General features: G+C 40.0%; 1 protein-coding gene across 4 annotated transcripts in view; it reads left to right on the forward strand.

Moving 5' to 3' along the window:
• The window catches only part of invs (inversin), a 71,655-nt gene that overhangs the window by 23,542 nt on the left and 32,425 nt on the right, over positions 1-15,688 (forward strand). For 3 of the 4 annotated variants that reach the window (XM_054781896.1, XM_054781897.1, XM_054781898.1), the window contains 3 exons: positions 10,067-10,166; positions 10,681-10,847; positions 13,408-13,581. In XM_054781896.1, coding sequence (XP_054637871.1) covers positions 10,067-10,166; positions 10,681-10,847; positions 13,408-13,581 — 441 coding nt within the window. The remainder of the gene's footprint in view (positions 1-10,066; positions 10,167-10,680; positions 10,848-13,407; positions 13,582-15,688) is intronic. The other variant, XM_054781899.1, reaches the window with a different exon arrangement.

Below are 15,688 nucleotides of genomic sequence, written 5' to 3' on the forward strand. Positions count from 1 at the left end.
CCTCTTTACCTGTCAGTCAAAGCGCAGGGATGGCTCCCTACAGCTTCTGTCCCCTATCAGACCTATGCAGTCTCAAGAGAAAAAAACGTGTAGGTGGTGTAGCGTCTTTAAGAGCCTTGTGTTGGGCCTAAACGGTTCTGACTGTTTAAAGTGTCAGAAAATAGACTTACAGTCTAATCTGAAAATTATTAGACCGCCCTTGTTGATTGAGTTTCTTGTTAATTTTAATGCCTGATAAAAGTAAAGGTACCTTTGTTTGGACAAATATAACAATGACAACATAAATAAAAAAATGTTGGCGGTACAATGCTATAGCTATTCATGTAAGAACTTCAGTGATTTTGGTTATTGTCAAGAAAATTGCTAGAATTAGAATTTTGCACATTTGGATCTTAATGAGGTTTTAAGTGGAGCTACAATATATAAAAGCAAGAAGGGGGAGTGAGACAAAAAGCATTTGGAACTTGAAATGAAAATTTTAACCAAAAAAATGAAATAGGTTATCACCTGATCAAAAGTTTAAGACCACAGGCTATAAAAGCCAAAATCTAATCAAAATGTTCATTTTCTGTCAGGCATTCACACTGTCATGCCCTCCTGATGGCTAAAGCTAAGAAGCTTTCTCATTTTGAACGTGGTCGGATTGTCGAGCTGCGTAAGCAAGGCCTCTCGCAGCGTGCCATTGCTGCTGAGGTTGGGTGCAGTATGACAGTCATTCTAAGTTTTTTGAAAGATCCTGAGCATTATGGAACAAAAAAGTCAAGTGGTAGACCCAAAAAAATCACACCTGCGATGAGCCGGAGGATCCGATTGGCTGTCCATCAAGACACAGGGCGGTCTTCCACTCACATTAAGGCTCTTACTGGTGCAGACTGCAGTGCAATAACCATCAGACGGCATCTGTGGGAAAAGGTTTCAAAAACAAAAAACAAATTCAAAGACCTCATGTCCTTCAACGCCACAAAACTGCCCGTTTAGACTTTGCCAGGGAGCATCAAACACGGGACATTGAAAGGTGGCAAAAAGTTTGATTCTCTGATGAGAAAAAATGTAACCTTGATGGTCCAGATGGTTTCCAACGTTACTGACATGTCAAGGAGATCCCACCTGAGATGTTTTCTACCCGGCACAGTGGAGGGAGTCCATCATGATCTGGGCTGCTTTTTCATTCAGTGGAACACTGGAGCTTCAGGTGGTGCAGGGTCGTCAAACGGCAGCCGCTTAAGTGCAGATGTTGCAGCGGGCATCCCTCATGACTAACGGCCCTCGTCTGTGTGGTAACAGCTGGGTTTTTCAACAGGACAACGCTGCAGTTCACAATGCTCGCTTGACCAAGGGAGAATAACATCACTCTTTTGGACCATCCTACATGTTCCCCTCATTTAAATCCCATAGAGAACATTTGGGGATGGATGGCAAGGGACGTTTTTTAAAAATGGCCATCAGTTCCAGACAGTTGATGCCCTTTGTGAAGCCATCTTCACCACTTGGAGCAATGTTCCCACTAGCCTCCTGGAAACACTTGAATCAAGCATGCCCAAAGCAATTTTTGAAGTGATTAACAAGAACGGTGGAGCGACTCATTACTGAGTCCTACAGAGAACATTTTTTGTTCTGGTTTGGAGAGTTTTTTTTATTTTTTGAGCGATGGTCTTAAACTTTTGATCAGCTGATAAACAGCCTATTTCAGTTTAATTGCTGTTTTCAATAAATTTGTTTTTGTTTACGTGTTGTTTTTGCATATTGTAGCTCTACTCAAAACCTCATGAAGATCCAAATGTGCAAAATGCAAAATTTGAGCAATTCTTCAACTGGTCTTAAGATCTTGATCAGGATTGTATTTGTCCAAACAAATGTACTTTTATTTGTACCAGGCATTAAAATGGATCAATAAACTGAAGAAACAAGGGTGGTGTAATAATGTTTTCCATGACGGCATATAAATGTGTAAAATAGCGAGAAAGGCCACAAGCTTCTGCGCGGTTTCCTACTGTTTTCCCAGCTTGCTTTAGTCCTTGCCCTCTATCAAAACCACACATCCTCACAAAACTCAAACAACAGTGAGAGGAACATATATACACACACACACACACTTTGAGTCTACTTTTTGAGTCCTGTGTGTGCAGCACCCCTGTCGTGTTTCTAAAAGGCTGGAACAAAGTGTAGATTCTTTGTTAAACTTACTGTATTTATACAAGAGAGACTATGAATAAAGAATAAATAATGTCAGCATCAGCATGAATCAATCCCGGTACAGATAAACAATTGCTCGGCCCGGACCTCAGCCCATGATCAATGCTTTACTCTGAGTTATTGTCTTCATATTAACAAGTGGAGTGCTCCCCGAGGAACGCGTGTGAATGGCCAAATGAGACCACTGCAAACCTCTCAACAGGACCCAGCCGTTGTTTTTACAACCTCTTTTGTTTGATTCCAGACGCAGCATCTCAAAAGCCTTTTTCGACAAATTTGGATTCACTGTAGGTGTTTCCAAAACACACGGGCCCTCATGAAACTCTAATTGCTTCCTTTCGCTGACCTGAATGTCCCTCACATCAATCGGCTTTATCGACTCGTGTCCCGCCCCCCATGTCAGTGTCGGCTCAAATTCTGATTTCTTTTTTCTTGCCCCCTTGCATTTAAGATTATTCATAGATCAATTAATATGCTTATAGTAGCATCTGGGGATGTTTGTATTGACTCCAAGACAGGAGGAAAGGATCAGAATAAGCCAGGAAAAGTCAAAGCAAAGTTTTGACACCTTATCATGATGGAAAAGAACATGTGATTACTTCATGTAATCTAAGAATTACGTAGTTAAAAGTGCAGCCATTCGGTGTTTTTGCACCAACCAATTGCATCACCAACAACATAAATCTCACACACTTCAAAAATAATTTGAAATGTGTTATAAAACCTGTAATAAAATAACACTTAACTTGATGAATACAAAATACTAATATTTTACTGGTCATGTCACATATTAATTCAGGGCTCAATCATAACAACACAATACTCTAGGTGTGTCCAAAGTGCGGCTTCGGGCCATTTGCAGCCCGCAGTTCAGGCAGTGGCCTATTCTACACAATAACAGATATTCAGAACAAAATACAAACTATACTCCTGATCAAAATTTTAAAACCAGTTGAAAAATTTCAGGAATTTACATTTTGCACTGTTGGAGCTTAAGTAGGTTCTATGTAGAGCTTCAAAATGCAAAAAGAAGATGTGGGAATGACACCAAAAATGTTTAGAGTAAAAAAGCATTAAAGTGAAAAAGGCTGTTAATCAGCTGATCAAAAGTTTAATACCATAGCGCAAACCCTCCCCCAAAATAGAAATACAATTAAAAAAAAATAAAATAAAGACTCAGTGAGTAGCTGCACCATTCTTGTTAATCACCTCAAAAATTGCTTTGGGCATGCCTGATGCCAGTGTTTCTAGGAGGCTTGTGGGAATGTTGCTCCAGGTGGTGAAGATGGCTTCATTAGGATTTAGATCAGGGGAACACACAGGATGGTCCAAAAGAGTGAGCCTCGGTGGAAAAGGTTTGGACACCCCTGCCATGGGCCAGTAAAAATACCATACGCTAGTCATGCCCACATGGCTGTTAGACTCACAAACGCCATTGGGCGTCATTCCCCTTGACAGAAAACTAGCAGATACCACAAACAGTACCCCCATTACACTTTTTTCTTCACTTTTTACGGCTTTTTCATTTAAAGCCGGAATGCATCCTCCTTTTTTATGGGTTTGCTGTTCTGTATAAACCACCTGACATGGTACAGGGCACAAAGTCATCCTACCAATATATCGCCTTAAAACGTTTTACAACATACTGTAGGTTGGGCACCCCATGAATGTAATAGAATATTGGGATAGCGGTGTTATATTTCAAACTCAACTACTCAGTAATTGTCGTGGCCTGACAAGTATCCATCACAGCAGACACTGGTCCTCACACTGCTCTACAGCATTCAAGCTTCAGCCAATACTTCATAATACAGTAGAACCTCGGTTAGTTTTCCCTCTAGTTGCCGTGTTTTTCAGTTAACGTCCAAAATTTTTGCCAAAGATTGCGTACATTTTCCGGTCAGCAGTTATTAATACACTGCGTGAATCCAACTGTGTTCTTCATGTATTTTTTATCACAAAACATCCTGCCTTGTTAGCATCCTTAGCTTGCTAACAAAATAGCAACCAAACCCGCAAGTCAGTCGCCCACCTACGATGTCATCAGCGGTTGACTCTCAAAAATGTTAACACAAAACATGTCTCAATCCATATAATGATGAATGAAAGGAATAAATGGTTACTTTTACCTTCACTGAAGACCGTGATTGTTCCCAAAGACACAATGTGGCAGCGAGATCAACCCCTTTACTCTTCATCATCACCTTTCTGTTTTGTCATGAGTTATTTCTTGAATTCAATAGTGTTTCTTACCTTCCGAAATGCTAAAATACCTGAAAATACCTAAAAATGCTGGCACTTTCTTTGGCTCCATTTTGGGTTATTGAGGTGAGAAACACTATTCAAATACCTCAGGTAAAAACAGGAAGATGGTGGTGGTTGATCTCACTGTCGCATCTTGTCTTTGGGAACAGTCACGTCAAGAATCACATCTTCAGTGAACGTAAAAGTATCCTTAAATGTTGATTTATCCCTTTCATTCATAATTTAGTCACAAGTTAAAATTTAGCCAGAGTCACAAGTAAATGTGCAAGCAATGGTTCATCATGTCGGTTATGTTGACAACCGCTTATGTCAATGTCAGTAAGCCAGTCCGAGGGGCGTCGACATGAACTGTACTATTTTCTCCCTATAGTGACAGATTTTTGTGGTACGTATACAATTGGAGGATACACCGTGGTCATCTAATTAGATACATTTTTTATCGACTCTGCATTAAATATATAATTGGCTAGCTAGGAAAAACAGTGCTGACTGCTTTTTCTGTTGCGATGCAGAGTTGCCAGCTTTGCTTCAGCACGTGTTAGACATTAGAATGCGCATTGCTGACTAATAAGTCTAAATTAGCGATGGGTTTAGATGCTTGTGGTTCATTTTGGTAATATCAAGGAAACCAACTCCCCATGGAAGAGCACATGTGCCAAACATGCACAGTAATTTACTTAGCATTAAAGGTAGAAAGCAACCGTAAGTCCCTAATACGCTACTTGGACTGAGCGTGAGAAAGCAGGAGGTATGATGGGTAATTGCCGCGCCGCACGCACCGTCTGCAGGAGCTCTTTTTTACGAGGTGGAAGCAAGGAAGGGGCGTGAGATGAGGAGGAAGGTTGAGGGACATCGGATTCTTCTTCTGCTGCTGCTTTCGTCAGACCTCTTGTCAGTGAGGTTTGCGAAATCTCACATTGTGACAAGCCTGGGGTTAGTGCCGCTGGCGTCTATGTGTTTAGGGGCAATGGTTGATTTCTGCGTTGTACCCCGCAGGCTTTGTCCCACATCTCTCAACACACACACACACACACACAGAGTGGCGCATCTTGCAGTATTAATGAGACATTAATAAGACATGAGGAGAGACCCCCCTCTTACACGCTCACACAGGGTCTCCCCACACACACCCTCTCTCCCCAGCTGCTTCCTGTCTACAGATTACCAAGCTTTCACTGGGCTCTTGTTAAGTGGGGCCAGGAAGAGATTTAACCCGCTCAGTGGGAGCACACAGACACACACACACACACACACACACACACACATGCGCACTCACACAGACACACACATCATCCACATTGACTCTGTCAGAAGACATCAGCTCACTAATACATTACCACTATGTCTTCATTTTGGAGGGAGCTTCGGGTGTTTATCTGAATCAAATGATCATTTTTAAAGACTTTATTGGTAATTATTAAAGATTGCATAGGAAAGATACTGCAGTTAAGTTGAGGAAATGCCTTGCTCAAGGGTAGGAGTGGGTACTTGGCTTAAATTTTGTCAACTGTAGTTGGTGTGTCCACAGTGATGGCCAGGGCCCGTTCAATTTTTGTCAACCCGAGGCACATTATAAAAATACTAGGGCTGTCAAATGATGAAAAATGTTTATCAGATTAATCACAGTTTTCAAATGAATTAATCATGGTTAATCACCATTTGCAACTGTACAGTATATGAAATACGCCCATTTTTACTGTATTTTATTAAAAGAAAGATAAATGACAGGGCAGGATAACAGTGGTACCTCGGTTAACATCCGCCCCGGTGAGCGTGTTTTTCAGTTAACATACGGAATTTTTGCAAAGATTTAGCCTTGGTTTGCGTTCTCCCACTTGGTTGCCATTCAAAATGGGTGCGATTTGTTTACTCCGCCATCTTGGATCCCGCGCACAAGACGAAATGTCGCGATACTTGCATGTGATCGTGGAATGCATTGTGGGCCGCGGGCACCATTTTTCAAGCAACAGCCTTTGTTTATATCAGCGTTTTTTGAGGTAAAAAACACATGGACTAGTTTCTTTAATAGCGGAGAACATTTGCATCTTAACTGTGTTATCATGAGCAATGAGGGATTGCGATCAAAGGCACCATGTCGTTTAAGTTGAATTCACATGTTTTGAGTGAGTGCGAAGAATATCTACTTATTGTTTTTCTTTATCTTTCTGTTGATTTAGGCCACACATACACCCATAATAAAGACGTTGTGATGTTCGGAGTGTCCGTGAATGCATCTCACGGCCGTCTCATGTCAATGAGGAAATGTGGTTCCGATGACAAAGGGACTAGAAATGTGTTTGTGAGTTGGAGATACATATATGGTGTTGGAATGGCACTGCTTTTGATGTGTAATAAAGTTCTAAAGGAGCGTCAGACTCTGTCTGACTCTGTTGGGATGCTCCAACGTGCCTCCATTTGGCGTCATAGCACAGAGGTGTGGCTTGTCATGATGCGTATGTGTTCATTACGCTAAAAAAATGTACATTATTAATTAAATACATTCTTTACAGCCGTTAACACGCTATTTTTGACAGCCTTAAACAGTAGAATTACTAAAGAAATAGCAAAATAATGCAAATAGAAATAAAATAATAAACAACAGCAAAAGTGAGGGGGAAAAAAAGCAAAAAGGCATAACGTAATGAGAAAAAGTTGAAATGTGGACGCTAATAACAACACAAGGCCAACATGCAGGCTGCGTTTTACATTTTTATAAGTTGGACTTCTTAGCATATTGCAGTGCTTTTCAAATAGTGGAACAAGTACGGTGTGTACAGTGGGGGGAATTTCCGTCCTCTGGGGGGGCATGACGGAACATAATTGAGAACCACGGGCATATTGTATTGGTTTCAGCCTTTTTTACGAAATGAAACATGTTGACCATAAATTAATCAATTTATTCTTGGTTTTTTTTAATATTATTTTGAATGGGATCGCTCTCTCGGAATGTTCTGAACTCCTGTTTCAATGCCAGCGTTGTATTGAGCAGACAAAGCATTCTCAGTGGTGTTCTTTTTGCTTAAGATTGAATCAGCACTGGTGTCTGTCCTGTTTGCACTTGATTTTGCCACACAATTAGTACGATTTGTAACGATGAATTAACAGATTAATCAATTATTGTAGCAATTCCTAGCATGCTTTGGTGGCGCTTAGGAAACAACCTGGCATCTCTCCAGCAACCGCTTACCACATACTGTAGGTCTCGACCTCGACTTTCTTCACCCCCCAGGCTCAGACTCCACAGGCCATGCCCACGTGGATATTTTTAAAACACCAAAACATATTTTTGTCTGCGTTTTGGCTTTCTGTTTTAGAGAGCTGGAAACTTCAGACAGGGTGGAGTTGTTCTAAAACTAAGATTCGAGTGACATAAAAACATAGATTCACTTGTGTTTAACAACGGCATAATTGTGCCTTATCATATTTTTATATGAAACATGTTTTGTATATTCACGTTCACATTACAAATGATTGATCTATGTAATTACGTCTGCCAAGCGCAAGCGGTGTTTATCTGTTTGTGTGTTTGTTTGTCTGTTTGTGTTCAAAATAACTTGAAAAAAAAAATTCGGAAATGGGACATGGAAGAGCTGATTATGTTTTGGGGGTGAGCCGGATCACCATTTGGACCCAGGAATATTTTAAAGGATTCTTTAACATTGCGAGATAGGACCATTTTCGGCATTTTTTGCATATAACTCCACAAAAAGTGGTCAGAGCACTTGGAAAAAAAAAACAACAAAAATACAGGAGAAGTTTCCAACAGGTTTACGAATTATCAAAGACCGATCCAAAAAATGTAGGATTATTATTATTCTATTATTGCTTCGGTTTCATTTGGCTTATTTGGTCCCAATTTGAAAGGATTCTTAAAGTGGTTTAGCATACATACTGTACTGTGTGTGTAAATATTCATCTTATCTCTCACGATGCTGAGGAAGGATAGATAGATAAACTTAAGGGGGTTGATGTTGCTTTTTCAGGATTCCCGATTGGCTGAATAGCACTTGACCGCCAGCAACTGCGGTTTGACGCATTCATTTCTAATTCTAAACAAATGATTCCTCTTCTGGTGTACGTAATAACAAACAGTGCAAAAGTCTGTTATCTGGCGTTTTATCAACAGAAAATATGACTAAATAATAATCACCTTCCTGTGTATTTGAAAATACAGTTAATTACATGTGTCCCTCCCAACATCGCTGTTCGAGATTCGCGGCGTCACTCTATCACGGGTTTTCAAAAATATATTCATTAATGAATCATGCTGTTTCTTGGTTGAATACAGCCTTTTATTCATCCAAAAAAGCATTTTTGAGCAAATTGTATCTATATTTGGCCTAAATGAATTATTTTCAAGCATAAAAATGTCAAAAATGAACTGAAACTTTCAGAACATGCATTCAAAGATGCGGTGATATGTAGTATTCTACACTGGTCACTAGGTGTCAGTAATGTTACTGTAATGTTTGATGAGGTACACAAGCAGCAGACTTGATCACTGGAGCAACAGGCTTTTACTGCAGGTCTAAATGATCTCACAACAGGAACAATAGTAATAACATATCATAATAATAATAATAATAATAATGATAATAATAACACAGCCTACTGTTGCAGTTGGAATCCACTCCAAACTAAAAATTGGGACACATTAATTGCAACACACACAAGCACAAGTCTTATCTGTCTTAAATATCGTATTTTCTTTGATTATGTATATTATACGGGGTAATATGAGTGTGTAAAGGTGACTATAGGCGTCTTATTTCAAGTCTAGAGGGCTGTAATAATGTTAAAACTCGTATTTAGAAGCTCGTAAACAGGTTTCCTTTGCCATAACTACTAAATATTCCATTTACAAAAAAGGAATCCTACTTTGCAGAAATTCACTTATTACGGTCGAGTCTGGAAACAATTAACCGTGATAAACAAGGGATTACTGTAATACATTCTGTTGGCTTAAAGGAAAACTGCCCTTTTTAAAAAAAAAAATTGCCCATCTTCTACAATGTTAATAATGATAATAACAATGCCACTGTAGCTTGGTTAATATGCACGTCACATTATATGGAAATGGAGCTTTGTTGGCGCTTTTTGCAGTTTTTTTCAGAAGGCTTTATAGGCGGAATAAGTGTTCCCCATTACACGCATTCTTAGCTGCGTCTTTTTAGCTGTTTTTGTATCTTTAGAATGCACAGTAAAGAGAGACATGCTGTATGTTTTGATGTCTCACATAATGATTGTGGATGATGGGCAAAATTTCAAAAAAAGTGCATTTTTCCTTTAAGTCCTAAATATTCAGTGTGGGTTCCCCTTACACTCGAGCCTAAATTCCTCTAAACCTACATGCAATGGAGTCCTAATTAATATAATCACTAACCTGTATCAGTGCCATTATTGATTGTGTAAGTCTGATTGCTGTGAAAAAGATCATTCAAGACAGGAAGCATAATGAATAGTAATTGTGGGATTTAAGGGGCTGCCGTGGTTAGGTAAATGGCCTGTAGTTTAATGTTATAGTATTGAATAGTACTAGTAAGAATGCTGATGTACAGTAAATGGCTGCAGGTTGAGTTGTGACCTTTAGTGCGTTTATGTTGCACAGGCCTCCGCGCCATCTAGCCCGGGCGGCACCTCTCCGGGCTCGCAGGTCCACGCTGCGGCTGTCAATGGCGATAAGAACGCACTTCTCAAACTCATCACAGGTAAAATAAGGCACAAGTGCACAACTCTTTGTCCCCCACAGCCTGTATTCTTTGCACCAAACTTTACACATTAGCATTGCCTCATATCCACCTTGTGTATTGACTGAGAAACCGCACATTGTTAAAGTGAAGTTTTTTTGTGTGTGTGATATTCTTCAAAATGAGTTCTCTGCTACCGCTGCCATATCACCTACAGTAAGCACAGCGTGCAAACAAAGAGTCCGCTCACATTAGTATGGAGTACTGGAATGCTTCATTGATTTCTGCAAGGAAAATGTGTGCAGAAAGGTCAGAGGGCAAAATCAGCCCTAGCGGAAAACCCATGTGGCCGGTAATAGAATGAGGCCAAAAAAAAAGAGTAGATGCCTTCTCCATAAAGTGATATTTAATTGCGCTAAAATATGAATACATGAATGTGAGGCTGGTAGGAGCGTAGTATTTAAGATAATAACTTCCCCCAGGTACCATCATTCATGCTCACGCTTCTGTTTTGTTTGTGCGTGTGTGTGTGTAGCCGAGCCTGCTGTGAGGGACCGTGAGGACCAGTTTGGGCGGACCCCCCTCATGTATTGCGTGCTGGCTGATCGCCTGGACTGTGCAGAGATTCTGCTGAAGGCCGGCGCCTCAGTCAACAAGACCGACCACAGCCAGCGCACGGCTCTGCACCTAGCTGCGCAGAAGGCATGGCCTCCAATCGCTCACATACACACACAAATACACGCATATATGCACACACACACATTGCAAGGAAGCATTCAGGCAGCAGGTTAAAGATGTTGCACATCTTAGCCAGGGGGTCAGTTCGGTCAAACGCTGGCTGTTTGCACATGAGGCAGATTTGGAGGGGTGGGCTTTTTTAGCTAGTCTGCAAGGTTTATCCACCAGAATTCTTAAGAATAAAAGCTTTACAAGTTGAGCCATGACAGTGTAGCTTAGGGTTGGATGGAAAGCTGTGGGAAGCTAGTGCCCTCTAGTGCCTGCATTTATAGCCTCAGGGCTGCTGCGCCTCAAACGAACAAAGAAGGAGAATATAACTTAATACACATAATAGCTGTGAATAACAGCAATAATAATAAAAAAATTCTCTATTTCAATTTCATTTTCAATGTATTATTTTATATTTAGTTTGTAATTTGAATTAACAATTAAATATAACTGAATACAATTCTATCATAGTTAGAAATATCTTATAACTTATAATTTAGAATAAATTGCTTATACCGCTGCATTTATTCTTTAAGTATAAGTCCAGCAGAAACATCCATCCATCCATCCATCCATTTTCTATGCCGCTTTAATCCTTTTACGAGGGTATGCTGAAGCCTATCTCAGCTGACCATGGGCGGGATGCGGGGTACACCCTGGACTGGTCGCCAGCCAATCGCAGGGCCCAGCAGAAACAATTTAGTTACATTTACAAGATCAATAATTATATATACTGTATATATTATATATGGTTTATTTTTATTTGGACATACATACTGTACATTTTACTTCATTTACTACATTCATTCATTTTACTACATTTTACTAGATACATCCCAGATTACAATTCATGTCCAAAAGGAGGACAAATCACATCATTTGCTGATACATTTGTTCACTTCCTATTCAACATGTGCACTTTGCCAGTTCTGAAATGACATAAGAAAGTGATAAAGCAATATAACAATGCCATACAATGAAGTTGAGGTTTGTAAATCAATATAAATCAATTGTATAGCACTTAAAACATAATAATAAACGATGAAGAGGTTAATAGTTGACGCATACATTGTTGGATGATGAGTGAGTGCAGACAATGTAATACTTCAGATAGTGCTATAAGAAATGCAGAATAAGGAGTAAGTGCAGTTGTCACATGATATACAAGTATATGTCATATATGCCGTACATATATACAGGTGCATCTCCATAAATTAGAATAGGGTGCAAAGGTTATTTGATTTCAGTTCAGCCGAAGAGAGCAAAAAAGGCTCAGGAGGTTTTTGCCGTTCTTTTGCTGATTAGAGCGCAAACCAGCGGTTTACAAAACCACATTTTTAAAATATATAATCATCAAAATTATGAAGACAGTAAGAAATACATTCTTGAACTATTTCACGCTGTGTGTAGTCAATCTATAGAATTCATTTGAACTACTGAAATAAATTAACTTTGCAAAGATATTAAAATGTATGCACCTGTATATATGCATATCTACATTATAGATGGAATATAATTATTATTTTTATATTTATTATAAGCTATTTGTAATAACATATTGTAAACCCTAGGTTAAAATACACAATTGACATATTTTTTATATCAGTAAAACATATTTTTTTACCATCACGATAATTACAAATTTTGAAAAAGTTAAAAGTTATCAAATCTTGTCGTGGCTTTCCGGGGGGGGTTGCATTATATTGTATAGTTATTTCAGTGAGTTCTCTGTTCGGGGCTAATGGTAAAAGATAGCTAGACCACAGCTTGACAGAACTAACATTTACAGAACTTCCCAATGAAGTCCAGAACTCTCTTTGGATATTCCAAAGTTCTTTACTACTCAGTTGTTTCTTCATTTGGTCACATTTTCTCTAATGTGCCATCACTATATAGTTGAGGAAAAGGGGTTCTAATAGGCTATTTGTGTGTGTGTGTGTGTGTGTGTGTGTGTGTGTGTGTGTGTGTGTGTGTGTGTGTTTGGGGAGGATAGTGACGGGGGGCGGGGGACATGTCTTTGACACAGAATCAATAATTGGCTGAGACAGGCGGAGAGGCCAGGGATTACTGATCTAATTGGACTGAGAATAGGGAGGACAGGAGCGCATATACACACACACACCGGGTGGAGATGCATGCTCACACACAAGATAGATCCGTCAGACTGTGGCTTTGAGGCCGCAGCATAGTAAATATACAAAACACACCGGTGCATGCACACAGACTGCTGTCCCGCGAGAGCTGTTGGCCAGGAGATCACTCTGGAGGCCCCTGTGGTTTATCATCCAAACTGAGGATGATGATGGGGATGATGAGGGGGGTGTTAACTGTTTAACACCTCATCACACACCCGAAAATAGATGTAAGGGGGGGGCGGTGAACAAAGATGGATGACCCCTGGATTGAACAAGACATTGCTAAAAGCCAAGAAGCATGTGTGCGTGTGCGTGTGCTTGAGAGTGTGTGTCATCAGAGTTGGTTTTAAGAAAAGCACAGTGATCTCATTTTGCAACTTTGGTTCATATCTGCGTCACAGGGAAACGTTCGTTTCCTCAAGCTGCTGCTGTCCCGACACGCTAACTGGCTGCAGAAAGACTTGGAAGAGATGACCCCGCTCCACCTCGCCACACGACACCCTTCGCCGAAAGCACTAGCGCTGCTGCTCAAACACATCGGGCCCGGAGAGGTTGACACGCAGGACAAGAACAAGGTACATTCTAAACCTCTAAAGTCAAACACACACAACAAGTTTTCCCATAGGAATGAATGGAAATAGAAATAATCGGATCCAGTGTCCAACCGTTAAAGTATCATGATACATTCTTACCTGTCATTAAAGCGTAAAAATGATTTTTTTAAACTACTCCCTGTGATTGACTGGCAACCAGTTCTCGGGTGTACCCCGCCTTTTACCCAAACTTAGCTGGGATAGGCTCCAGCTCAACTATGACCTTGAACAGAATAAGCAGAAGAGAAATGAATGACAATCGTCCACACTTTTTCCAGAAAGGGCCGCTTAGAGACAATTTGAAGGATGTGGACCACTTTGATACTTTGTTATTTTGTTCATTAAGATGCTAAAATAAATACAATGTAGGTCAACCAATATATGCTAAGATGAGTGAAACATCCACATCTTAGCTTTGTGTTATAGGTGACTTGGTGTAAAATCTAATAACATATTTCATTAATAATGAATTCATTTTATTTTTACAATATGCCGAGGGCCCATAAAAAATGAACTGCGGGCCAAAAATGGCCCCGAGGCCGCACTTTGGACACCCCTAGTGTTGCGGTTAACCTTGTTGACCTGGCAGGTGTGTTTCTTCACATGAAAAGTAAACACAGCTGACTTCTTTTTTTATTACAGTCATGGACATTGATGTGCCCGTTTTGTACTAAACGACATATAGTCGTCCATCGTTTGTCGCGGTTAATTGGTACCAGACCCGACTGCGATAAGCGAATTTCCACAAAGCAAGATTCAATATTAAGAAATGGAATGTTTTTGTAGTTATGGCACAGAAAAGATGTTTCCAATCTTCTAAATGCGTTTTTTATCATTATCAGAGCCCACAAGACTTGGAAAACACTCATACAGTCACTTTTACATTTGTATTGCCCAAATATAGCAGATATAATCAGAGAACATAAGACATATTAGATATAAATAAGATAGCAGACTCACATGTGAGCAGTTCCTTGTTGTTGTTTTCTGAACAGTGTACTTTCGGAGGTGGCTATTGTCTCAACAATGTATTGTAATGGCTTTACCCTCGTATTACCCAATAATATAATAGCGTAAATAAGAATAAATAAACCATTTAAGACGTAAATAAAACTCCTGCTCATGTGTGTCACAGTAAATGTGTTCCCTCGGGGACCTCAGTGGCGGGCGCAGAGATGTGTGCAGGATAGGAAGTGATGTTGGACGTTCAGAGTTGAGTTTTAGCTTGTCATGGGTTATGGTCATGTTATTTTTATGATTATTATGTTATTATCATTGTGCCTGTTGTGAGATAATTTAAACCTACAATAAATGCCTGCTCTGGCCATCATGCCTGATGCTTTTCTCACCAAACAATTACTGGCACCTAGTGGCCAATGTAGAATACTACATTCACAATTAGAATGCTTCTTCTGCCTTGAATTTGTGTTTTAGTTCATTTAGTTAGTTCATTTTGCCATATTTGTGCTTGAAAATGCTTAATTTAGGCCAAGAATAAGTACAATATGCTTAAATGGTAAATGGTCTTTCACTTGTGTAGTGCTTTTCCACCTCCAAGGCACTCAAAACGCTTTGACACTGTTAGCACATTTACCTACTGATGACACAGCATCAGGAGCAACAGGGGGTTCAGTATCTTGTGCAAGGATACTTTGACATGATCAGAGGAGGATAGAGGATCGAACCCGCAACCTTCAGGTTGGGAGACGACCACGCTACCACCTGAGCCATGTCGCCGAAACAGCGAAACAGCGATCATTTATTAATTACTTAATTTTTGAAAAGCCGCGATGAAGCGAGGGACGACTGTATATTAGAGATGCTCCTATCAGGGTTTTATGCCGCTGATTCCGATACCCATCATCCATGAGTGAGATCGTCCGATACCGATAGCGATACTGATCACATGGATTAACTGTACATTTTTCAATTTATTTATGATGAGTGCTGTTGGCCATTAGACAATTCCAAGGGCCCCTGGCCAATAGGTAGTGTTTATTAAACAGCAACACACAAATAGTGTTTGGAGCACAAGACACATAGTATAATGACACTTTCAAGAGGTACTTGAAAAAGTTAGTGTGTACCC

The sequence above is a fragment of the Dunckerocampus dactyliophorus genome, chromosome 7 (assembly GCF_027744805.1).
Source record: "Dunckerocampus dactyliophorus isolate RoL2022-P2 chromosome 7, RoL_Ddac_1.1, whole genome shotgun sequence".
In the NCBI taxonomy this organism is placed as follows: domain Eukaryota; kingdom Metazoa; phylum Chordata; class Actinopteri; order Syngnathiformes; family Syngnathidae; genus Dunckerocampus; species Dunckerocampus dactyliophorus.